The 27,093-nt window shown below is 44.7% G+C and overlaps 1 protein-coding gene across 10 annotated transcripts in view; it reads right to left on the bottom strand.

Annotated features, from left to right (window-relative positions):
* Positions 1-27,093, bottom strand: part of LOC122565381 (transducin-like enhancer protein 4) — a 215,465-nt gene that overhangs the window by 119,740 nt on the left and 68,632 nt on the right. For all 10 annotated transcript variants that reach the window (XM_087976010.1, XM_043721298.2, XM_043721302.2 and 7 more), the window contains one exon: positions 16,559-16,621. In XM_087976010.1, coding sequence (XP_087832136.1) covers positions 16,559-16,621 — 63 coding nt within the window. The remainder of the gene's footprint in view (positions 1-16,558; positions 16,622-27,093) is intronic.

Below are 27,093 nucleotides of genomic sequence, written 5' to 3'. Positions count from 1 at the left end.
TTAATTGGGCAACCAAGACTCTCAATTGGCAGTGGGTCAGGAAGACTGTCCTGAGGCCTCCTCACCAAAGACTGAATCAGACTGGAGATAGGAGGGTGGTAGGGTCCTGAACCAAATCCCTGCCGACTGATTAAAACCCACCCACCCACACCACAAAATGTGGCACCGAGCAATGTGGAAGACACTGCCCTTAAGGTTGGAAGGAGTTGGAGAGATGCTGCGAGTGAGACTGCTGGTAACTTGAGTGGAATCAGCCATACAGAGACGATGGGCCTCAGGAAAATCCCGGCTAGAATGAGATACGTCAAGGGGATATTCCCAACAGTGAGTGTGAGGTAAAACGTCAAGGAGGGCAAAGTTGGGGAGGTGGAAATTGGAAGTCTGACTGATGAACAGGACATTTAGCGTGAAGTGCAATACACAAACTAAGTTATGAAAAATCTCAGCTTACTAGGGATTTTCCATCGCTACCTGGAAATCTTTCAGATGAGTCTCATCAGTTTTGACAAGTGACTTGTGTGAGATTGAGCAGTCTCTCAATACCTGTGCAAATGGAGTTGAACCTAAAAGGATCCAAATGTCTTGTACTCTCACGCAGCGGAGACTGGGGTCTCTCTTGCACTCATTGTTAACAGGTCATTTCCTCATACGGTTCCTGGTTTACAGCAACTGCTAGTTCCATTTTTATTGCATACACTTCCTTGGGATTTTTTTTACTGGCACTTTGGGATGGCAATGTGTAATTCTACTCGTAGTTTTCTATAAACCTGCAAATTAGTAGTCTGCAGATGAGAAATCTCTGTTACACACTAATGTATTTTCTCATACAATCAACAATGGTATCAAAGGGTCTTACTTATTTCAGTCGTTTGTATCCAATCAATTTTAATGAGTTTGAAAGTCATGGAGATGTATAGCATGGAAACACACCATTCACTCCAACTTGTCCGTGCTGTCCAAATATCCTAAAATGATCTAGTCCCATTTGCCAGCATTTGGTCCATATCCTTCTAAAATCTTCCTATTCATGTACCCATTCAGATGATGGTCCAAGGTATTTTAAGATTTTGACCTGGAGCAGTAATTAGGAAAATGGGTTGCTGTGCCCTATAATGTGAAATGACTGTTGCTTCTCACCTTGAAGTCAGATATAATAAGTAACATTCGGACTACACAAATAACAGGCAATGACCATCTCCGATAAGAGACAATTTAACCATTACTCCTTGACGTTACTATCATCAAATGCCTCAGTACTGACATCCTCTGAGTTACCATGGACCAGAAACCCAACTGGACTCACCATATAAACAGAGTGGTTACAAGAGCTGGTCAGAGGCTAGGGATGCTGCAGAGAGTAACTCACCTCCTGACTCCACAGAGCCTGTCCACAATCTACAAGGCACAAGTCAGGAGTGAGAGGAAATACTTCCCACTTGCCTGGATGAGTGCAGCGCCAACATGCTTTGAATGAGTGGATACTAAATATTCTGAAGAACTACTGAGCATGGGAATGTTCACAGGGTCTTGTCACTTACCCCTGAAAGTATTGGCTCAGTTGGCGCCACTTTCACCCATGAATGGTCAGGTTCAAGTTCAACTTCAGGGCTTGAGTATAGAAACCAGGGCTGAACACAACAGTACGGAGGCCCTGTACCACTGCCTGATGTATCGTCTTCAGGACCAATCACTGGACCCAGGTCCCATCTGCCTGACTTGTATGGATGTAAAAACTCTTATGCTGTATGTTGAAGAAAAGGAGAAGAGTTGCCTCACGCACCTTGGCTAATAGTGTTTCCCTGAATAAGACCATGAAAACGCTATATCCGCTCAGGTTTGCAGGGCTGGTTGTGCAGGTTTGCTGTGTGCTATTGTCATCGGCGATCTGTCACAGATGATGATGACTCTCTTTACTCTCAGGTTGAGTCTGTGGGCGGCTGTACAGACCGGTGCCAAACTTGGGGCAGAAGGTGGTCACGGGAAGGGGTAGATGAGGCATGGGTGTGGCAGCACGCTCCCTTCGCTGTTCCGGTTTCCGATTTCCCCGCCGGCGAGTCTCGAGGTGCTCAACACCTTCCCAGATGCTCCTTCCTCTGCTTTGGACAGTCTTGGGCCAGTGATTCCCAGGTGTCTGTGGGAATGCTGCACTTCGCCAGAAAGGCCTCGAGGGTATCCGTGAGGCATTTTCTTTATCCACCTGGGGCTTGCCTGCCGTTTCAGAGCTGGGTGTAGAGCACCTGACTGGGGACTCTCGTATTGATCATGCGGATGATAAGCCCAGCCCATTGCAGCTGATCGGCGATTGTGGGTGGTGGTGGGGGGGAGGGGGGTTATATTCTGTGGATATTTGCTTGGCATTGGTGCATCTGTCTTCCCAGCAGATTCACAGAGTCTTGCACAGACAGTGGTGGTGGTCCTGCTCCAGCACCTTGAGGTTCCTGCATTCCTGTGTAGCTTTGAAGTGTGAACTGTATGCTATATTACAATAGTAGCTATGCATCAAAGGTATTAGATTGACTGTAAAGTGCTTTAAGATAACCGGTGGTCAGGAAAAGGCCGTAAAAATACAAGCCTTTAATTTTAACGAACACACAAGTATTAGCGGAGAGCTTTAGCCTCTTTAGAATGGCAACACACTTTGTGCCTGAATGGTGAGGCCCAAACGTGCCTCCATTATCGGGCCGTTCAGACAAAGTTCCAATGTATAACCAGCTCATTTACTTCATTGTAGTTTGCAGGAGCTGCATGCAAACTGACCGCTGTGTTTTCAGTAATCCAATAGCATCTACACTTTGATATCCTGGGGTTGTGGAAGGCACTAAGTATTCCTTCCTCATTCTTTCACATTTGGAAAAAGTTTACAGCCCTGGCAGATGTCTAAGCATTCACCAGAATACTATCCTCTGAGTTGCCTCAACCTTTCCAAGTGTTATTCTGGATCAGTGGTGCTGGAAGAGCACAGCAATTCAGGCAGCATCTGACGAGCAGCAAAATCGACGTTTCGGGCAACAGCCCTTCATCAGGATGAAGGGCTTTTGCCCGAAACGTCGATTTTGCTGCTCATCAGATGCTGCCTGAATTGCTGTGCTCTTCCAGCACCACTGATCCAGAATCTGGTTTCCAGCATCTGCAGTCATTGTTTTTACCTTTCCAAGTGTTAGACTGGGGACAAAACATGCTGTAGTCTGGTGTTAATGACTGATCAAACTCTCGACTGTAACACCCTTTCCCAAGGCCTGGGGGAAGATTTGTGGTGCTGGAAAAGCACAGCAGGCCAGGCAGCATCTGAGGAACAGGAGAATTGACATTTCAGGCATAAACCCTTCCTGAAACATTGATTATCCTGTTCCTCAGATGCTGACTGTCCTTTGTCAGCACTACACTCACGACTCTGATCTCAAGCATCTGCGGTCCTCACTTTCTCCTGGGGGAGATTTCACTGATATCATTATTCACAGAGTTTTTAAACTGAAGTCAGGACTCATAATGCATCTCTCTCCACACGGAAGCATAAAAATACAGATGGCTTCATCAGTAAGCTTGACTTTGTTACAATTAAAGTAACCCATTTAGAGCAACAAGTTCGAATTGGGTTCAGAAAACGTGAAGGAGATAGTGAGGACTGCAGATGCTGGAGATCAGAGTTAAAAAGTATGGCACTGGAAAAGCACAGCAGGTCAGGCAGCATCGAAGGAGCAGGAAAATCAATGTTTTGATCATAAACTCTTCATCAGGAATGTGATCTGAATTGATCAATCTTGTATTTCCCAATGTTTGGTCTGCACATCGAGCCAGATTTCTCTCTCAGTGTGTCTGTCACAATTTATACTCTAGTTTCCTCCACTTGTCAACATAAGAACCCTTTCTCTTCCCTCGGCATATCTAGCTTATCAATTCCAGCACAGTATCCAGTAACGATCACTAGGACACAGGAGATATACCATAGGCATTCAGTGTGGCAAACAGAAAAGCCAAGAGTAGCTTCCAAATATCAAAACATTCAATTTCAAAGAAGGCTGGAGAAAAACGAGAACGTCTTGACTTGAAAGGAGTCAATTGACAGTCAGTGTTTTGCTTACTTTTCTTTCTTTCTTCATTCATGGGCTGAAGGCATCACTGGCTAGGCAGCATTTATTGCCCATCTCTAATTGCCCAGAGGGCAGTTAAGAGTCATCCACATTGGGCACAGATGTCAGGTGAAAGGGGAAAGATTTAAAAGGGACCAAAGGGGCAACCTTTTCACGCAGAGGATGGTGCGTGGATGGAATGAGCTGCCAGAGGCAGTGGTGAGGCTGGTACAATTATGACATTTAAAAGGCATCTGGATGGGTATATAAATAGGAAGGGTTTAGAGGTACAATGGCCAAGTGCAGGCAAATGGGACTAGATTAGGTTAGGATATATGGTCGGCATGGATGAGTTGGACCAAAGGGTCTGTTTCAGTGCTGTGGGTGTGGAGTCACATGTAGGCCAGACCAGTTAGGGATAGCAATTTTCCTCCCTAAAGGACATCAGTGAACCACACAAGTTTTTCCTAATAAGGACAATGGATTCATGGTCATTATTAGACCCCTAACTCCGGACTTTTACTGAATTCAATGACAGGACTTGAAACTGGGTCCCCAGAGAGTCTCTTGGTTAACAGCCCAGCAATAACACCACCAGGCCATTTACCTCCTCTTTGGTTAATAACAAGGGACATGACAGATACTCATTGCAGCTCTGGGTTTGGGAAGGGAAAACAGACCAGAGTGTATATAGAGTCATAGAGATGTACAGCATGGAAACAGACCTTTCGGTCCAACCCGTCCATGCTGACCAGATTTCCCAACCCAATCTTGTCCCACCTGCCAGCGCCCAGCCCATATCCCTCCGAACCCTTCCTATTCGTACACCCATCCAAATGCCTCTTAAATGTTGCAATTGTACCAGCCTCCACCACTTCCTCTGGCAGCTCATTCCATACACATACCACCCTCTGCGTGAAAAAGTTGCCCTTAGGTCTCTTCTATACCTTTCCCCTCTGACCCTAAACCTATGCCCTCTAGCTCTGGACTCCCCCATCCCAGGGAAAAGATTTTGTCTATTTACCCTATCATGTCCCTCATGATTTTGTAAACCTCTATAAGGTCACCGACACTCTTGGGAAAACAGCCTCAGCCTGTTCAGCCTCTCCCTATAGCTCAAATTCTCCAACCCTGGCAACATCCTTGTAAATCTTTTCTGAACCCTTTCAAGTTTCACAACATCTTTCCGATAGGAAGGAGACCAGAATTGTATGCAATATTCCAACAGTGGCCTAACCAATGTACAGCTGCAACATGACCTCCCAACTCCTGTACTCAATACTCTGACCAATAAAGGAAAGCATACCAAATGCGTACTTCACTATCCTATCTTCCTGTGACTCTACTTTCAAGGAGCTATGAACCTACACCCCAAGGTTACTTTGTTCAGCAACATCCCTAGGACCTTGCCATTCAGTGGATAAGTCCTGCTAAGATTTGCTTTCCCAAAATGCAGTGCCTTGCATTTATCTGAATTAAACTCCATCTGCCACTTCTCAGCCCATTGGCCCATCTGATCAAGATCCCGTTGTAATCAGAGGTAGCCTTCTTCGCTGTTCGCTACACCTCCAATTTTGGTGTCATCTGCAAACTTACTGCCTGCTCATTATCCAGCCATTCGTACTAGATGTGATCTGTCACTTGGTTAAGTGTACCTTGAAGAGAGTTGCCATGACATCATCACTGCATCATAGCATGTGATCGAAGGGTCTCAGACTCCATCTTACCATCGGCTAACTTGAAGCATGAGGCTCTATGTGAGTTAATAACTTGATGTTAGCCCAGGCAGACAAGACTGTGAACGTAATGTTCCTAATAATCACTACGTACAATAAATGTTTGTGGGTTCTGAGCTGGCAACATCACATCCCATGAGCAAATAAAAAAACCTCAGAGATGCAGAAAATATTAAAATTATATAAATAGAGAGTTTTCTTGGAGAATGTTCATGCTAGTAATAATACAGCAAAGAATAGCAATTGGAAGGTTAGTTTTTCCAGAGTAGAGCAACGGTGAGTCTCTCCCCGCCCCCCCCCCCCCCTCTCCTGGTCTCTCTGTGTCTTGCTCTCTCTCTGACTGTGTGTGTGTCTCTGTCTGTCTGTCTGTCTGTCTCTTTGTTTATCTGTCTATGTCTGTCTGTCTGTCTCTCTCTCTTTCTGTCTCTCTCTTTGTTTATCTGTCTATGTCTGTCTGTCTCTCTCTCTCTCTCTCTCTTTCAGGAATCTGGGATGGAGAATGCTGCACACGGCAGTCCCCTGCAACCGCAGATTGCGGTGGTTCACAGACTCCCAGCCCGAGGCTGGAATTGAACCTGGGACCCTGACGCTGTGAGGCAGCACTGCAGCCCCAAACACGATGAACAGAAGGGCCATTTTCAGTGCTGTGGATCTACTGTACATGACTTTATGACACAGACAAGGGGAATTTTAATTTGTTTTTAGGTGGTTTTTCAGATTTGGAACTTGTGGCCTCAGAAGTTAGTGGTGGGGTGTCATTTAATATTTTTAAGATGGAAGGGGCCCCTTAAATATTTTTAAGGTGGAGATGGGGGGAAGGCACTAAATATTTTAAGGTGAAGGTGATGTGTTCATTAAATATTTTCAAAGTAGAGGTATGGGGATAATCATTAAATATTTTTAAGGTGGAGGTGGATAGCCTTTGCTTCCCTTGCTTAAGAAGATTCTATCGTGAGTAGATGGAGTGCAGATTTCAAAACATAAACAGATAATCCAGGATCTGCTGAAATGGTGGTGCAGGATGGAAGGGTTAAATGGTCTTCTGTCTTGATTTCATGGATATATTCATATGCTCTTACGTTGACATCTCAAGGTGTCAAGGAAGGTGCCCCTTACAGGGACGGGGTCAGAAATCAGGGGGTCTTTTTATATATACAAGGCTAAAAGGCTGAAAGCAAGCTGATTCACGCCAAAGCTGACTTCAAGCTAGCAACCAGTAAATGACCTGGATTTCTTCAGTCACATTTTTATATCAGTGAACAAGGTTGCAAGGCTCTCAATGTTAGTATTATCAGCAAGTTCCCAAGGTCATTAACAACCACCTATATTTTTATAGCAGCTTTCATGGAGTCAAACGTCCCTGAGATTGTTATCAAACACATGATGCTGTGTGATGTAAGGAGTTATCAGGGCCCCGTGCTAACTAACAAAAGGACAGCATTGTAAATGCTGGAGATCAGAAGTAAAATCAGAAACTGCTGGGAGAAACTAAGCAGGTCTGGTAGCATGTGTAGACACAGAAACAGAATTAACATTTTGAGTCCAATATGGCTCTTTGTACCAGAGAATGAAGAACTTTTAATTCAGGAACCAATAAGATTTCTCAAATGGTACATTTTAAGGAGCATTGAAAAGGAGGAGAGGGGCTCAAAAGAGGTTCAGAGAGATAGTTCTAAATATTGGGGCCTGTCTGAAGGCACAGCTATTAATGAAGGAGTCTATTAGTAGCCAGAGACATGTATTTGAACTGAGAAACAACAGTTAGTCATTCAGCACCTCAAACCCGTTCTGCTCATCAATTAGATGATGACTAATCCATACCCCATTTACAGTTACCTGCCTCAGCTACATCACCTCCAAATTGGCCTAGCTCAAAGAACATTTCATCCTGTTATTGATTTCCCCCAGCTACATAGTTTCAATGTCTGAATCCCATGTATACAAAAATAAAAATCTGTGACCTGCCCCCAAGCTAATAATCACACTTTTTAAAATTAATTTGTGGCATGCGATTGTCACTGGTTAGCCAGTATTTACTGCCCTGTCCCTAGTTGCCCTTGAAAAGATGGTAGCAAGCTGCCTTCTTGAATCGCTGCTGTCCACAATACCCTTCGGGAGGAAATTCCAAGATTTTGACCCAGCGACAGTGAAGGAACGGTGATATATTTCCAAGTTAGGACGGTGAGTGGCTTGGAAGGGAACTTGGTAGTGCTGGTGTTCCCATGTATCTGCTGCCCTTGTCTTTCTAGATGGAAATGGTTGTGTGTTTGGAAGGTGCTGTCTGAGGATCTTGGGTGAATTTCTTCAGTGCATCTTGTAGATAGTACACACTGAGTGGCAGTGGTGGAGGGAGTGAATGTTTATGGATGTGATGCCAATCAAGCAGCTACTTTGTCCTGGATGGTGTCAAGCTTCTTAAGTATTCGATGGTCAGCATGATTTGGAGATGCCGGTGTTGGACAGGAGTGTACGAAGTTAAAAGTCACACAACACCAGGTTGTAGCACAAGCTTCCAAATAAACCTGTTGGACTATAACCTGGTGTTGTGTGATTTTTAACTTCTTAAGTATTGTTGGATCTGCACCTATCTAGGCAAGTGAGCAGTATTCCATCACATGCCTGATGGAATACTCCAACAATGCTTTTCCATAGGAAATGGTTGAGGCAGGGATTTCACTTTGAGGGAAAATTGAATAACTCTTTGAAGGTGAATAGCAAGACTTTGAGGAGAACGAGGGGCAGTGGCCTTGGCTTCTGATTGGTTGAGGAAAAATCCCGAGCAGACATGATGGGCCAAATGGCCCCCTTTAATGACAGGTGAAACCTCTAGTTCTACGGTTCCTTCCCTGTGCCCCATATCCACACTCCCAAAAAGAAATCAAAGAACATGAACTGAATAAAGTCACAATAATGAAGACTTCACAAATTTGTAAAATAAAATCCAAACAAAGGCTGTTCTCCACAAAACCTGCTGGCTCTGAAATTCCCTCCAAATACAAAGAAGCAGTTACAGGGCCCAGATTGGGAGCATTGCAGCAAGACTAGTCCAACAAATTAACATCCTGGGCTATCCTTAACAAGATCTTAATACTGTGGCTTCTCATGGGTCAAAATGATTTGGTGCCTGACCACTCTCGGTTCAATACTGCAATTAATCCTGTGCAGTTCATTAACTTAATAGTTTCATCTCTGACACTTCCAAGTGCACTTTACAGAAGATCTGTAGGAGAAGAGTTGTTACTGCCAGCAACAAATCTACACCATATTCTTCAGCACAGTCTCCAGCCATGGTTACAGTAAGCCATACAGGATCAAGAACAATGCGGAAGAAACATTCCCAACATCAAAATGGTTACAGCACAGCATGAGTACATAGGCCCTCTGCGTTTGCCCAAACTCTCTGAAGGCATAATTCCCCTCATGTTAGTTCCCCACCTCCCTCTCATAGCACAGCAAATTCTTCCTTTTCAGGTAATAATCCCATTCCCTTTCGAGAAGGTCAACTGAATCGGACTCCACCACATTCCAGATCCTTTGCCTTTGCTGCAATGAAAACATTTTACTGTTTCTCCTGTCACCATTGCTTCTTTTGCCAATTACCCTTCTTCTGTGTCCTCCTGTTCTCAACCTTCCTAACAGTGGGAATAAATTTACCCAATTTACTCTGTCTAGACCCCTCGTGATTGTGAATATCCCTTTCAACTCTCTTCTCAAGAGGAAAACAGTTCCAAAAACTCCCATCTGTCTGCATCACTTAATTTCCTCATCCCTGGAACCATTCTCATGAATCTTTTCTGAACTCTCTCTGAAGACTTCACTCTCTTCTTCCTTAGTGTGATGCCCAGAACTGCTCACAATACCCTATTTTTGGCTAAACCAACGCTCCATTTAAATTTGACATAATATCCTCGCTTTTATACTCTTTGCTGCCATAAAAAAAACTCAATACTATCTGCGTTCTTAACCACTTTCTCAACCTACAGCATGGAAAACAACGTTTTTCCACTGTACCTCAGTACATGTGACAACAATAAATCAATCTATCAATTACTTATTCAAGTCCCTCTTTCCAGCACCCCCTTTGGAATTGTACTCTTTATTGTGTGTTGTATTTTCCTACCAAACCACTCTCTGGGCCAGAAAATCCCAAAGGACCACCACCTTCTGAGAGAAGAAACCTCTCCTCATCTCAGTCCTAAATGGTCTGCCCCTATTTTATCGCCTTATCCTGTACCTCACCAGCCAAGAGAAACCTTCTCTCTGCATCTACCCTGTTGAGCCCTCAAGGAATTGCACATATTCAAATGAGGTCACTACTCATTCTTCGAAACCCCAGAGAATTGATTAGAAAATATAAAGGGATATGAAGATATGACGTTGAGTTGAGGATCGGTCAGGATCTTGCATAAGGGCAAGGTGGGCTCAAAGGCCTGAATGGCCTACCTCTTCCTGCTTCTATTCCTTATATTTTTTAATATTATGCAGTACCCTCAAGTAGCCAAGAATACAGAGGAGGGCAGGATACTACAGCATTACCACTACCATTAAGTTGGCATCCCAAGGGAGTCTATATATTCAGGAAAGGGTGTTCAAGAGGAGAATTAATAGCAGCAATATGATGGCAAGCCGGTACCTTTAGTAATTGGTGTCTTGCAGCATTATCTATCATAGTGGAGTCCATACCCCAACATAGGTTAGCACTTCCTGAGCAGGAATAGAGTAAATTGGGGGCCACTGACTTACTGAAAGTAAGTACTGAGAGCACCACTTAAGTTTCACTACACAACCAAAGCTAAAAATATTTCTTGCCTCCAACTAGCTGATGAGTGGAACAGGACATAACTTGATGTAGTGACAATATTGTTAAGTGGCTTGGGAACGTCCAGCTCTATCATTTGTGCAGTCAAGCAGTGCTCCGGGGCCACGATGCTTGTTTACTGATTAAATGAACTCTGAGTGCAGTACCAGAGGACCTTCAAGATATCAATACCTGCAGCCATGTCAAATCAACCATGAAGGACTGTGTGCTCCCAGTTCTTAAGCAGTCTCTTTCATCATATTTGTCAACCAGCCTGTATTGGAGCTGCAAGCATAGTGTAGCATCTGTTACGATGATTTTTTTAAAAAGAGGTCATAATATTTGTGCTCCCAATGGTTAATCGATAATTCCTAAAACCATTTCAAAAGGCTCACAGGTGACACAGTGGCTCAGTGGTTAAAACTGTTGCCTCACAATACTACAGACCCGGGTTCGATTCCAGCCTCGGGCTACTGTCTGTGTGGAGTTTGCACATTCTCCCCGTGTCTGCATGGGTTTCCTCCGGGCGCTCCGGTTTCCTCCCACAGTCCAAAGATGTGCAGGTTAGATGTGGATTGGCTGTGCTAAATTGCCCGTAGTGTGCAGGGTTGATAAGTGTGGTACAGGAAAATCACAACAGGTGAGGCAGCATCTGAGGAGCAGGGGAGTCAACATTTCGGGCACAAGCCCTTCATCAGCTCTTCTCATTCCTGATGAAGAGCTTATCTCCAAAACATTGATTCTCCTGTTTCTCGGATACTGGCTGTGCTTTTCTAGTCCTCACTTTCTCATAGTGTCCAGGGAGAAACCATGAGACATGCAGGTCAGGGAGTGGGTCTTGGTTGAATGCTGTTCCGAGGGTTGGTGTGTGCAGGGATTAGATAGAGGGGTGGACTGAATAGTCTGCTTCCACACTGTAGGGCCTCTATGATCCTATTCAAAAATTGATATTGAGAGGTAAATTACCCAATACTACCTCTTCCTTTATTTCATTTTCTCCCCTCTGGTGTCCTTCTCACTTCTCACTCTACCCCTTTAGAATGTGGCCCTGAGTGACTGAAGCAGCCTCCATGCTACTAGTCCACTCAAGTGAGCACTCTTTCCACGCATGGAGGTGTGTTGGATGATGCCCACAGGTTGTTGGCAAGTTAGGCACCAACCTGCACTCGCCCCACCAACCAAACAAGCTTACTTTCCAACTGCTACTGCAGAATCACCATCATCAGCTGGGGAGCTTTATTGACGCTGTGGACTGCACACAGAGAACAGAACATGTTTGTGACTTTGTGGCACACTGGGGATTAGCCTCCCTCTCCACCCCCACGACCTGAGGCTGTGCCTGAATTCTCCTCTGGATCCACCCAATCCCCCTCCCTCCCTCCCAAGGGGCCAATTTGTTGACCTGTGCAAATCACTGTAGCTTCAGTCTTTGTTGTCACCAGGTCTATTTACACATTGGTTTTAATGAGAGTGTTTGCACTGCTGCTCCAGAAAGTGGTGGTTTAGGATGTTTGGACTGTTGAAATGGGAGGCCGGGTTGTTTGCATTGCAATGCTGGAACTGAGTAACTGTGTTCACATCCCTTGGAAAAGACTGACGGGACTCCCAGAATGAGGCAAAACGCAGCACCTTATGGAATATGCTTCAACCCAGTGATCACGGTGGTTTTGTCCTCTTAAATATGAACTTATTTCCGGCATTACACGTGGAAAGCCTGCACTAAGCTGCTTGTTTTCCCCATCAAAAGAAGCTGTAAGAGCAGAATAAGGCTACCCAGCTCCTTGGTACCAAGCCTTGCATTGATTCTGCATGTTAATTTATCATCAGACAGTTAGGAGCCATGCTCTTACACAAGAATTGCAGTTTCAGGCTCTTAAGGAAGGTTGAACTGAGCAGCATCTACACTGACTTCACGTCCAGCTTGGGTCTTTGGAGAGAAAATAAAAAATAATCATTCTGTTGCCTTTCAGAAGAGTCCAAGAACAGTCAATCAAGTACTTTCAGAGGGGCTGTCACTGCAGTAATGAAGATAAACTGTCACACACAACTTGCACAGCAAGCTCCCAAATACTGCAATGTGACAATGACAGGATCATCCTATTTTGGACACATTGTTTGAGGGATAAATATTAGCCAGGTCAGACCTCCCCTACTCTTCTTCAAATTAGCACTGTGGGTTTGGCACATTTGCCTCCATTAGTCAGAACATTGAGTATGGGAGCGTGGACACCATGTTGCAGTTGTACAGGATGTTAGTGTGACCACTTTTGGAGTACCGCATACAGTTCTGGTTGCCCTTATATAGGAAGGATTGCTGAGGGTGCAGAAAAGACTTAGAAGGATGTTACCAGGATTGGAGGGTTTGCAATATAAGGAGAGGCTGGATAGGCTGGGATTATTTTCACTGGAGCGTAGGAGGTGGAGAGGTGACCATGTTGAGGTGTATAAAATCATGAGGGGCATAGATAAGGTTAATTAGATCTGCCGATCCAGTCTATCTTAAAGGAGAGCAATAAGCAAAGTAATTATATCACTGGTGCATGAGGTTGCTAGCTTTGGTTAGGCTTATTTCTGGGTGTTTTATCATGTGTGTCCAATTAGTCTACTGGGTCCAAATGTTGATACAATCATAGAATGCCCACAATGTGGAAGCAGACCATTCGGCCCACTGAGTCCATCTGAACAGCATCTCACCTAGACCCAGACCCTTACCCTATCCCTGTAACCCTGCATTTCCCGTGGTTAACCCACCTAGCCTGCACATCCATGGACACTATGGGCAATTTCCCATGACCAATCCACCTAATCTGCACATCTTTAGGCTGTGGGAAGAAACCAGAGCACCCGGAGAAAACCACGCACACAGAGGGAGAATGTATAAACTGCACTGACAGTCGCCTTTGGCTGGAATCGAATCCGAGTCTCTTGGCGCTGTGAGGCACCAATGCTAACCACTGAGCCACCATGCTGCCCTCTCTTCAAATCCAATAACTTAATAATAACAACACAAAGCTCCCTTTTGATTTTATTTGTGGACTTACTCACTGCAGCAACCAGGAGACTACAATCTGTATAAAACAAGCAAACTCCAGAAGAACCCTGAGGAGCTGGCAAGCTGCTCATGTGAGCTAAGCACTGGAAACGACTCTTGTACAGTAAAGCAGCTGATGTGAGGGAGGGCTGTGGATTCTCTATTCTCCTCAAAGCTGTTGGTGTGCAAACAGTTAATTTTTCACAGCAGTTCAAGAATCCATGTGTTTATTACCCCAGCTGCAGCATTACTCACAAACATCGCAGTTTCCAAAGAGAACATGATCTGTACAACCACTTTCTGCCCAGAGCCGATTCATGAGCTGCCCATATCTCTGCTGCCTGAACATGTTACACACATCACTGAGTTTCGAATTAAAATACATCAGACTCAATCTTCCCCTCCCCCCCGCCGGTACTAACACAAACCCCTGTGGTGAATCTGACAAAAGTGTAGCCAACTGTTACACAAATTCACACATAATCCCCTGGCATTGCCCTGAGGATGAACATTAGTTATTATGGGAACAACTGCTGAGTGGGAGTTGTTGCCCGCATTCGCCATTTTGTGATTTTGCCAGTTGTTTCACCGAGAAAATGAGAGAACAAGGAATACATAATTCAAATATTAAAACATTGCCAAAAGGAGGCAAGAAGTCAAAGTTTTTCACCCTGCACTCATTAGGACTGAGCTGCATGGAACCAAACTTATATCAGGAACAAACAATGTGTACAGCACAAGAGCAGGCTGCTGTGTCAATGGACCATTGCTGATTTATCCAACTAAATAGCATCCTCCTCCTTCACTGCATAAATTGTTGTTCCCTTAGAATCACAGAGTCGTAGAGATGACCAGCACAGAAACAGACCCTTCAGTTCAACTCGTCCATGCTGATCAGATATGCTAACCTAATCTAGTTCTATTTGCAGCACTTGGCCCATATCCCTCTAAACCCTTTCTATTCATATACTCATCCAGATGCTTTTTAAATGTTGTAATTGTACCAGCCTCCACCTCTTCCTCTGGCAGCTCATTCCATACATGCACCACTCTGAGTGAAAAAGTTGCCCCTTAGGTCTCTTTCATATTTTTTCCTTCTCACCCTTAACCTATGCCCTCTAGTTTTGGACTCCCCCACCTAAGGGAAAATATCTTGTCTATTTATCCTATTCATGCCCCTCATGATTTTATAAACCTCTATAAGTTAACCTCTCAGCCCCAGCACTCCAGAGAAACCAGCTCCAGCCTATTCAACCTCTCCCTATAGCTCAAATCCTCCAGCCTTGCCAACATCCTTGGAAATCTTTTCTGAACCCTTTCAAGTTTCACAACATCCTTCTGAAAGGAAGGAGACCAGAATTGCACGCAATATTCCAAGTGGCCTAACCAATGTCCTGTACAGCCGCAACATGACCTCCCAACTCCTGTACTCAATACTCCTACCAATAAAAGAAAACATACCAAACCCTTCTTCACTTATCCTATCTACCTGCGACTCCAGTTTCAAGGAGCTGTGAACCTGCACTCCAAGGTCTCTTTGTTCAGCAACACTCTCTAGGACCTTACCATTAAGTGTATAAATCCTGCTCTGATTTGCTTTTCCAAAATGCAGCACCTCGCATTTATCTAAATTAAACTCCATCTACCCCATCTGATCAAGATCTCGTTGTAAAGTGAGGTAACCTTCTTCGCTGTCCACTACACCTCCAATTTTGGTGTCATCTGCAAACTTATTAACTGTTACTTCTTATGTTCACATACAAATCATTTACATAAATGACAAAGTTTCTTGTGTCTCAGTCCCAATTAGCGCAAAATGAAAAAATAAACCTTTTGACACCTTTTTCTGTTTTAGCAATGTTTAAGTATTTCAGTATTTCAAAGTAATTAATTAATGAATTCAGAATAATGCTTCCAGAATAAACAGTGGTAGTGGAGTCCTTTCAGTACGGAGCTTGTGATTTCAAATAAATCTGTTGGGTGATGACCTGGTGTTGTGTGACTTCAGACCTTGTCCACTCCAGTCCAGCACTGGTACCTCCACATCATGGCTTTCATTATGGTGACAAAGTAATGAGTGTTCTAAAGCTAGACAGGATCAGATTTGACACTGCCTTGCCATGACATAGAATTGGCATTGTAGAGAGTCTATAGAGGTAGATATCAATCAGAGACGGTTTTTAAAAAATTATTCACAGGATGATGGTGTCACTGGCTAGGCTAGCATTTATTGCTCATCGCTAAGTACCCAGAGGATCAAGCAAGAGTCAACCAAATTGCTGTGTGTTGGGAGTCACATATAGGCCAGGGCAGTTAAGGATGGCAGTTTCCTTTCCATTAGAGAACCAGATGGCCGGCCTTTTTCAACAATTGACAATGAATTGATGGTCATCATTAGACGGTTCTGTCCTTATGTTTATTCAATACAAATTCTACCACCTGGCATGGCAGGATTCAAACCCAGGTCCCCAGAATATTACCTGGGTCTCTGGATTAATAGTCCAGCGATAATACCACTAGCCATCACCTTCCCTTACTGGTAGGGTCTTGGTATCTTTACTGCTAAAGATCAGACACCAATGGAGGAACACAGCAGAACCTTACACATTAAAGTGTTCTTTGCTTTATTCAAGACTATGGGCTTAGTATCTGTCAGTGATTGAGAGTCTCTACAATGTTTAACCTTTTTTTTTGAAATGGGATTTGCTCTTTCTGCTTCTAGACTGTTTATTTACAGAGTGACTTTATACCTTGCAAACAATCAGGCTTTCAAAATAAACAGCAAACAGCATCTTGAGTGGAACAGTCTCATATCATATTTAGAAGATGCATCATTGGCCAGGAAGTGGATATTACGCATTGGAATTAAAACCCAACCTACCCTAGATAAATTTATATTAGTTACCAACAAGAGAAAAAGACTTACCTCTTGAGAAAGGAAAGGTATAATTTGCGCACAAATTGTGCTCAGTCTCTTCACAATTTCTGCCTGCAACAAAAAAAGGAGATAACGTAAAGTTTGGCATTGCTACAGTGTAATTGTAAAATGACCAGACACCATCACCATTAAGGACAGTATCAGTCTCCAAGCTGTTAGCCTAATTGTCCTTCTTACTGCCCCAACATAGTGTCATCGAGACATACAGCATGAAATGGACACTTTGGTCCAACTCGTCCATGCCAACCAGATATCCTAAACTAATCTAGTCCCATTTGCCAGCACTTGGCCCACATCCCTCTAAACCCTTCGTACTCATATACCCATCCAGATTCCTTTTAAATGTTATAATTGTACCAGCCTCCACCATTGCCTCTGGCAACTCATTCCACACACGCACCACCTTCTGCGTGAAAAAAGCTGCCCCATAGCTCCCTTTTAAATCTTTCCCCTCTCACCATAAACTTCTGCCCTCTAGTTTTGGGCTCCCCCATCCCGGGGAAAAGACTTTGCCTATTTACCCTATCCATGCTCCTCATGATTGGAAAACTTCTATAAGGTTACCCCTCAGCCTCTGACACTCTAGGGAAAATAACCCCAGCCTATTCAGCACCCCTCTACTGATCAAACGTATTACAAACCAATGAGGAATAGTATAAGGTCAGAAGTCGCCAAACTGTGACATAGGTCCTATTTATATGTCTTGACTTGAATAACCTATTTCATGGAATGCAAACATTTATATTGTTTTAAATCACTGATTAGCCCCCAGCTGGAGCATTGTACCCACATCTCGACACCACAATTTAGTAAATTCTTAGAGAAGAACATAGAACAGTACAGACCCTTCAGCCCTCGATATTGTGTCGACCTTTTATCATACTCTAAGATCAAACTAACCTACATACCCTTCAGTTTACTATCATCCATGTGCCTATCCAAGAGTTGTCATAATGGCCCTAATGTATCTGACTCCACTATCACTGCTGACAGCGCATTCCACACACCCACCACTCTCTGTGTAAAGAACCTATCTCTGATATCTCCTCTCAACCTTCCTCCAATCACCTTAAAATTATGCCCCCTTGTGACAGCCTTTTCCACCCTGGGAAAAAGTCTCTGGCTATCCACTCTGTCCATGCCTCTCATCATCTTGTACACTTCTATCAAGTCACTTTTCGTCTTTCTTTGCTCCAATGAGAAAAGCCCTAGCTCCCTCAACTTTTCCTCATAAGACATGTCCTCCAGTCCAGGCAGCATCCTGGAAAAACTCCTCTGCACCTCTCCACAGCTTCCACATCCTTCCTATAATGAGGCGACCAGAACTGAACACAATATTCCAAGTGTGGTCTAACCGGGGCTTTATAGAGCTGCAGCAAGACCTCCCAGCTTTTAAACTCAATGCCCCTGCTAGTGAAAGCCAACACCATACGCCTTCTTAACAACCCTATCAACTTGGGTGGCAACTTTGAGGGATCTATGGACGTGGACTCCAAGATCCCTCTGTTTCTCTACACTGCCAAGAATCCTGCCTTTACCCCTGTATTCTGCATTCAAATTTGACCTTCCAAAATAAAATCACTTCACACTTTTCCAGGGTGAACCCCATCTGCCACTTCTCAGCAGCCTGTCAATGTCCAGTTGCAACCTACAACAGCCCTCCACACTATCCAGAACTCCATCAACCTTCCTGTCATCAGCAAACTTACTAACCCACCTTTCTACTTCCTCATCAAAGTCATTTATAAAAATCACAAAGAGCAGAGGTCCCAGAGCAGATCCCTGCAGAACATCACTGGTCACTGAGCTCCAGGCTGAATACTTTCCATCAACGACCACTCTCTGTCTTCTATTGGCCAGCGAATTCTGTATCCGGACAGCCAAATTTCCCTGTACCTGATGCCTCCTTACTTTCTGAATGAGCCTATCATGGGGAACCTTATCAAACGCCTTGCTAAAATCCATGTACACCACATCCACTGCTCTACCTTCAATGTGTTTTGTCACATCTTCAAAAAATTCAATAAGGCTTGTGAGGCATGACCTACCCCTCACAAAGCCATGCTGACTATTTCTAATCAAGCCATGCCTTTTCAAATAATCATAAATCCTATCCCTCAGAATCCTCTCCAATAATTTGCCCACCACTGACATAAGACTGACTGGTCTGTAATTCCCAGGGTTCTCCCTATTCTCTTTCTTAAAAAAGGGAATAACATTTCCCACCCTCCAATCATCTGGCACGACCAGTGGACAGTGAGGATGCAAAGATCATCACCAAAGGTGCAACAATCTTTTCCCGTATCTTGGGTATATCCCGTCTGGCCCAGGGGACTTATCTATCCTCATGTTTTTCAAATTTTCCAGCACATCCTCCTTCTTAACATCAATCTGTTCAAGCCTATCAGCCTGTTTCACACTGTCCTCACAAACGACAAAGTCCTTCTCACTAGTGAATACTGAAGCAATGCATTCATTAAGGATCTCCCCTACCTCCTCCAATTCCATGCACAAGTTCCCTCCACTATCCCTGATCCACCCTATACTCACTCTGGCCATTCTCTTGTTCCTCACATAAGTGTATGGGGTTTTCCTTAAACCTAAATAAAGGTGCAGAGATTTCCTACAATGGTGTTGGGGATGATGAATTTCCATCAGATGTAAGTGTTAATAGAAGCTACAGCAGTTTTTCCTAGAGCAGAGAGGTTTATGAGAGATTTAATGGTAGATAAGAGAGAATTGAATAGGGAGAACCAGTTTCCACTAGCAGCAGGGTCAGTAAGCAGAAGACACAGACTTAAAATCACTGGCACAAGAAGAGGAGCATAATTTTCTTATCGCAGCAAATAGTTGTGCTATGAAATTCACTGCCTGAGGTGGAGTCGATTAGAAATCAGCTCGTACACTGTGTTCGGTTCTGGGCAGCACACTTTAGGAAAGCTGGGAACATATCAGAAATTGTGCAGGAAGAAACTACAAAGATAGTTCTAGGAATGAGGAACTTCAGTTACACTGACAGATTGGAGAAGTTGAAGAGAAAGATGACAGGAGATTTGATCAAGTGTTTAAAATCATGAGAGCTCTGAACCAAGGAGACAAGGAGAGACCTTTCCCAGTAGTGGAAGGATCGAGAAACAAGAGGGCACAGATTTAAAGATAATTGACACAAGAAATTACAGCGACCTGAGGAAAGCCTCTCCTATACATTTTAGAATGAGGAATGCCCTGCTTGACAGGGTGGAGGAGACAAGTTCAGTTGAAGGAATCAGATCATTATCTGAAACAAAAGAAAATGCAGCTTTATGAGGAAGAGACACAAGGTGCTTATCCAGAGAGCTGACACAGTGGTGATGGGCTGAATAGCCTCTTTCTGCACTGTGACTGTCCTGTGAACTTAGAGAGAATTGGAAACATATTTACAAAGCAGAAACTGACAGGTGTGAGTCATGTTCTTAAGCTGTGGGGAAAAACCAACGTGTACACTTGCTGTCATCCCAAAACACTGGTCTCCAAACTAGCGACATGCTACGTCAACATAATCTCTCTTTTACTGCCATCTGATTTGCTAATACTGGACCAATGATAAAGCAGGGCATTTTGACAATGATACAGCTGCTTAACCTTGCATTAAACTGGAGGCCTGTCCCCATAGACTGACAACAAGAAAGCATTATAAACATCCAAACAACAATGGAAACCTTCTGGTTCATTTACCCAATCCCACAGAATTGCAATACGTTGTGTTGCACAACATAGATTTTCCCCATGCAAAACCATATCACCTTCTGGGAGAGGCAGAAAACTAGATTTCCCAAGACGTCCACCTCGGTCAACTGTAACAGCTCCAGGGGATCATTCTGGCCCTGAATTCTTTGATGTGCATCCAGCCTGGTCAGAACCAGTCGCAGCTCTGGCTTGGGAAGCACACAGACTCAGAGGCACGGCTTTTATTACTGAACGCTGTGTGCAATGTGGATTGGAGGATTTTCATGAGGGTGAGTAAACGGAGTGCAGGTTAGTGAACACCGCCTCTTTTTTCAGCTATGCAATGGATGGAAAGCTGATCGATCTTGCTGAACATTGCAACACAGCAATCTCATGCATGAACACTAACATGGATAACGTAGCCGGACAGCCACTGTAAACTCTCATGCACTGAACCTTACCAGAAATCTGAGTGTCAGTTTTGTTGGAGGGTTCCTCTCTGTGCAGAAAACTTGCTATCATTCCCAACTCTGCCTCATTACCCATGCTTCACGCCCCTTGGTGCCTGACTTGTCCGTTTCTCCCATTCGCTATCCCCTGACATCCCAGGATTCCTGGCACTGGCACCGCCTTTAAAAGGTGCTGGTACAACAGATTGAGCACCGTCAGTCCACCCCGCACAGTTAGTGACCCTTGCCCTTGATATGGCAGCTCAGGGGGAAATCGGTAAGTGTCTTTACAGACCAGGACCCATGGTTCCTGTGGGTGGGTTGGTGCAGAGGAAGGATGTCCAGAGGACCACCAGAGGAGGCCACGACACAAAACCCTGTCAACCTGGTCCGAGGTCGAGTGGGATGCTCTTCAAAGGCTCACGTTAATGGGCCAAATGGCCTCTTTCCATAACATAGGGTGCACTGTGAGTAGACTGGAGATGTGCCATGATGGTGCGGTGAGGCCAGTACATGCAAGATGCCAAGGTCAGCGGGCATGCAGTGTGCGCGGTCACTGCCTATGGAGTATGCTAGGAGATATCAGTGACTGGTGAACAGGCTCAAGCTCTGGAGGAGCAAGCTCTGAGCTGGAGACACCAGGGGCCCTGTGCTGCCTTTCATGTCAGGAATTCTCTATGCCTAGTGTTACCCATCAGGTGGGGAATGGGAGTCTGTAAGGAGACAATATTAAGTAATAAAGAGGGTGGTAATGAGTGATAATCCATGTAAATAGGCCTCTCACTGCTGACTTCCTGACACTGGCAAATAGGAGTACTTGCTCTCTGCATTGAGAAGGTCCTTGCTGGATATCTCACCCAATCTTCCCAAGCTTCTCGCCATGGCCCATGTCATTTCAGGGCTGAGAAGATGCTACCCTGTGTATTATGAGAGGGGAGTGCAATAATAGATCTGGGTCATCAGAATGGAGGAGGTTAAGGCAAGGGTAACACTCGTAGGCAGAAAGTCGTTTGTGAGTGACAAGCTGCATGCATTATTAACAAGGCATGCCTCGGGCTGTAACATTCTCCTGAGCTTTGTCGCCTGCTCAAGCCTCATTCCTGGATGGCAGCTGAACTGCTCAAGTGTGTCCCTCAGTGTTAACATGCTCTCACTGATTCTCTGCATTAACATGTGTGATTGTATCATTGAGGTGGAAATTGGAGGGATAAAAAGGTTGGATAACAAATGTCATCCCTTCAATTCACGATAAAACTAAATTGCAATCATCCAAATGACAACAAGTCATCGATAATAGGTGCGGGTACGTCAATGCAATGTAGGCTGTCACACTTCTGATAGCCACAACAAGACAGTACATTTGATGCTGGAGCAACTGGGCAAATATTAACTATTACTTTGTTAAAGCAGCAAGGAGCTTTTGCAATTGCCCACTGGCTAAATATGGCACACACAATGACAATGAGCTACAACAACAAGGGCTTGCATCTTTATAGCCTTAAACGCAATAATAAATCCCAACAGTGCTTCACAAAAGCAGTCATTAACCGGAGCTTTGATGTTGAAAAGACTTTGGCAAATTTCACGACAGGTGGTTGACGTTTTAAACTAACAGGTCAGCTTTTAAAATGACATCTCTACAGGAAGCAGAAGGATGGAGGGGTGTGTGTGTGTGTGTGTGGTGCTGGGGAATTTTAGGGAAAGAGACCAAAGAAGATTTGAATACTCTTATCCTTGTTTTCAAATATTGACAGATGAGAAAGCCCCAAGGCGAATTGCAGATGCCAAGGTTCCCACTTTCAGCTCCCAGATTCGATTTCTGGTCTGCCACCTGGCAGGTGTGGGGGGCGGGGAGGGTGGGGGGGGAGGCTCATTGAAGAAAACTGGAGAGTAGTCCATGTGGCACATGGTGGACGTCTGAGTTGGTGGAGAGAGGAGAAAACAACGGCTGGGGCAGGACTACATTGTGCCGGCACCAATCCCTCTCCCAGAGCTCGAATGAGAGAGAGACAGAAGGATGTGCAGGGCTGTGTTTACATCGCAAACTCCCTGCCTTTGGCAGCTGATCTTATTTGTATGTGCACACTGGGATCACTCAGAGAGCTTCTTTATCAATAACAACCCAATGTTGTGTACCACAGTCATTCACATGAGGGCAGGACAAACGGGCAAGGGAACAGAGATCTCCTGAGAGTAATTAGAGAACAAAGACTGCACTTTGATCACTGCCATCATAAGCAGGTGACGCCAAACTGCTCAATAGGTCTGACTCATTTGCATGAAACACTGGCTTCAAACTAGAGGTGCCCACAGCTAACGAGCGCATTACTCTAGTGTGCGCTCGGCTGAGTACCCCAGTTTTTCTTTATTGATATGTTTCCAAGCTCTTTTTTTTGCTTGCCCCGAATAAAAAAATCATTAAGTGCACTTCACATTCCATTCCCAGGCTGTTTGATCTATTCATTGAGCATTCCAATTAAATCTAATAACCTTTATCACAGTGGGCATGGTCTGGCTGAAGAGGCCTTGAGTGTATGCTGGAAACAACTGCACTGTAGCGCACACTCCAGGCTGATGCAGCAAGTACACTGTAGTGTCAGAGGTTCCAACTTGAAGGCAAAACCCTAAATCCAGAGCCAGTTTGCTCTCTCAAGTGGACACCAAAGATCTTCTCAGCGCTATTTCAAAGACGAGCGAGCGAGATTTGTCCCTACCCAAACATTACACAAAGAAGGGAGGTGATCTGGTCTTCAGTGCATTGCTCTTTGTGGGAATCGGTGCAATGACGAATGAAAAAAGTAACAACTGCTCAACAATATCACTGAGACAGATTGCCATCATCGCTCAAATATCAAGCCAACTTCTTCAGATCTAAAATAAAAAAAAACACAGAAAAAGCTTTGGGAAAACTCTGCTAGTTTGGCAGCATCTGCAGAGAGAGCAACAGAGTTAACGTTTTTAGTCCAAAGTGACTTTTCCTCCAAATTATTATTCACTTCCAAACTGGAGTCATTATGGACTTGAAACATTATCTCTCGCTCTCTCTCTACTCCCCCTCCCACTGCCAGACCTGCGGATCTTCTCCAGGACCTTGTGTTTTATACCCATCATTGCTGTTGCTGAGCTTGCTGTAAGTAAATTAGCTGTACTGTTTCCCTCAGCACAACAAAAGGGGACTGGACTTTCAAAAATATATCCTTGGTTGTAGTGTGCTCTGAGACATTTCTCCGCGATGGTGGTGACGGAGATTGTGAAAGAGGCCCTATATAAATGCAATTCCATTATTTTTTGTTTTTACTAACTTTTCATGACCACAGGATATCAAAAACACATTACAGCCAGTGGGATACATTGTTGATTTGATTTACTGTTGTTATTTGTACCTAAGTACAATGAAAAACCTCATTTTGCGGGCAGTACAGTAAGATCACAAAATACAGTTCATATGGCAGACAGAGTGAGGCATGCAAGGTAATGGCTGCGCAGGAAGTACACAAAGCAAGATCAACATTCGGTTTGAAATTTGAGAGGTCCATTCAGCAGTGTAATAACAGCAGGGGAGAAGATGTACTCAAACCTACTGCACTGTCCTTACAATTGTTATATACAAAACACAGCAGCAAACTTCAGCATGTGTGCAGAAGCACAGAACATCTACACAGAATTATGGGCCATTTTTCAGATCTGGCCAATATTCTAATGAAAGGTGGTTTCCCCAGTTGGCAGGCCACTCATTTCTGCCATGCCATCAAGAGGTAGATGGTGGCATGGGCAGCTATATGCTGAGCCCAGGCCTACGTTGGGTCTTTTTTTATTTAAGTCAATTTCCCTCCTTCCCTGGTCGACATTTTACCTTCCCCTCCTCCAGAGCTATGGTCCTGTGGGTAGACCTCATCTTTGGCCACTGCACCCAGGTGTCCCATAGTCACCCGCTCTCTTCCGACTGTGTGGAAAACGCAGGAGTTAATTTGCAGCCTTCCACAACCCCACCCCTCCACCGGATGCAGCCGATTCAAGTCCTTTTGGAGTGCAGCCACTGTTGAGGTAGAGAAACAGCAGCCAGTTTGCAAGAGTCATTGGGGATGGATAACCTGTTTTCATGATATTAGTCAAGGGCTCAATATGGAGAGGGACAGTGGGGAATACTCTGGTTTGATATATGTTGCCAAAATTTGTTTTCAGGTCCACATTAGGGGTCAGGCAGGGCCTCCATCGAATGTAATCAGTCCGTGCTAACATCTCATTCACCTCTCTCCCCAATGTGAAGTGCTGGTGTGACTCAAATGAAAAAGCCTCTTTTCATAGAGCCACTCCACACAGTTTCCCACAGACTTAATCTGAAATCTGGGGCCAGGGAAGTGGCTGCCATTGTAAACTGGCTAAGCCACCAGGGGCCAGGATGTGGTCTGATACCTGCTTTTACATGGCAAGCAGGCTGGGAGCAGTTCACCGCTCAGGAGCGAGCGCCAAACGAGAGCAAATTACAAATAATAAATGGATGTGCCAGCAAAACGAAGGTGTACCTCCCACCAACATTTTAACCTTGACTGAAAGACTGACACCCTTGCATCAAGCAAGGAAATAAGAGACCACACAAATGTCTCTTGTTAAAGGCCTCATATCAACTTCCGGCTGTTTTAAGGCATCAATACAATTAGAACTAGCGAGGCTGTTGTCATGGCAATGGTATCTACAGGACATGACATGACATGCTGCTGCTGCGAGCTAACTGCAATTCTGCTTTTCCCAACTCAGCTAGTTAGCTGTAGGCAGGGAAACTCATGGGAGGCAGGGCCGAGACTAGGAGGTGGGGGAGGGGGCTGGGAGGCTGACTTTAAAATCATAAACATTTCATAAGCGAGTTGCCCAAGAGACCCCCAATGCTTTCCACGATTAAATAAATGATTTCCAAATGTAATGTCAAACAAGCCCACTCCGAACCCTTGGGCATCTGAGTCAGTAAAACAGGGAGTAAATTAAACTGAAAGACCCTGCAAAATGATTGCCACTTGGGACCCAGCAAGGTCTGATCCTGGAAAAGGTTAAAAGTAAAACACAGAAAATACACAGTCACAGACCCGTTCAGCTCGTGGCCAGGTTTCAGGGTTGGAGTTTCTGATCAGCTTTGTGACCAAGCTGTTGTGAACGGGTTCAAAATAATGCCATTTCATAAACTTTAAGCTCCAAGATGTCTAACCAAGGATTGAGTCCTTCAGGGATCGACTGGATCCCCTGCTCACCAACCCCCACCGTCCCCACTGAGAGAGTGGGTGTGATTCTCAATAAAAGTTAGGTGTCAATGAACTATTCACAAAGGAGAAAGTGAGGGCTGCAGATGGAGATCAGAGCTGAAAATGTGTTGCTGGAAAAGCGCAGCAGGTCAGGCAGCATCCAAGAAGCAGGAGAATCGATGTTTCGGGCATAAGCCCTTCTTTCCTGAAGAAGGGCTTATGCCTGAAACGTCGATTCTCCTGTTCCTTGGATGCGGCCTGACCTGCTGCGCTTTTCCAGCAACACATTTTCAACCATTCACAAAGGCCAACCCTCCAGACCTGGTCTGAAGTTTCCAAAATTGGATTCGTCTCCGGGATCGATGAGGAGTTTCTGCGGGTTGTGGGGGGTGAGGCTGTGAGAGTCGTGTGATTACGGCACAGTGGTTAGCACTGCTGCCTCACAGTACCAGTTCGATTCCACCCTCGGGCAACTGTTTGTGTGGAGCTTGCACATTCTCCCAGTGTCTGCGTGGGTTTCCTCCCACAGTCCAAAAATATGCAGGTTAGGTGGATTGACCGTTGGAAATTGCCCACTGCATTCAAGGATGTGCAGGCTACGTGGATTAGCCATGGGAAAAGTTAAAAATCACAACACCAGGTTATAGTCCAACAGTTTATCACAACCACTTGATGAAGGGGCAGCGCTCCGAAAGCTAGTGCTTCCAATTAAACCTGTTAGACTATAACCTGGTGTTGTGTGATTTTTAACTTTGTCCACGCTAGTTCAACACCAGCACCTCCACATCATAACCATGGGAAATACAAGGATAGGGTGGCAGGTTTGGGGTGAATCTGTGTGGAATACTTTTCAATGTGGACTCGATGGGCCGAAAGGCCTGCATCCACACTGTAAGGATTCTATGATAACACCTCCCAGCAATAGATTTTATCCCAGTTCCTTGCATGGGAACTTAGGAAATTCCCCATTTTCCCCAAGCATTCAGTCAATCCTGGTGTCCTTTGGTGAACATCAAATTGAAGCCTATTCTGCTGCGTATAACACCTAGGGCCCAGGGCAACTTACCCAGACAAGCAGAGGGCTCTTTGTGCTCTTGGCTACTGTCAACCAATATCACACAGCCATAAAGAAAAAGTG

Source organism: Chiloscyllium plagiosum, unplaced genomic scaffold (genome assembly GCF_037043375.1).
Source record: "Chiloscyllium plagiosum isolate Xiang-an unplaced genomic scaffold, Cpla_swu_hap1 HiC_scaffold_28, whole genome shotgun sequence".
Taxonomy (NCBI): Eukaryota; Metazoa; Chordata; class Chondrichthyes; order Orectolobiformes; family Hemiscylliidae; genus Chiloscyllium; species Chiloscyllium plagiosum.
Note: the sequence above shows the minus strand (reverse complement) of the source record. Positions and strands in the feature narration are given on the sequence as shown.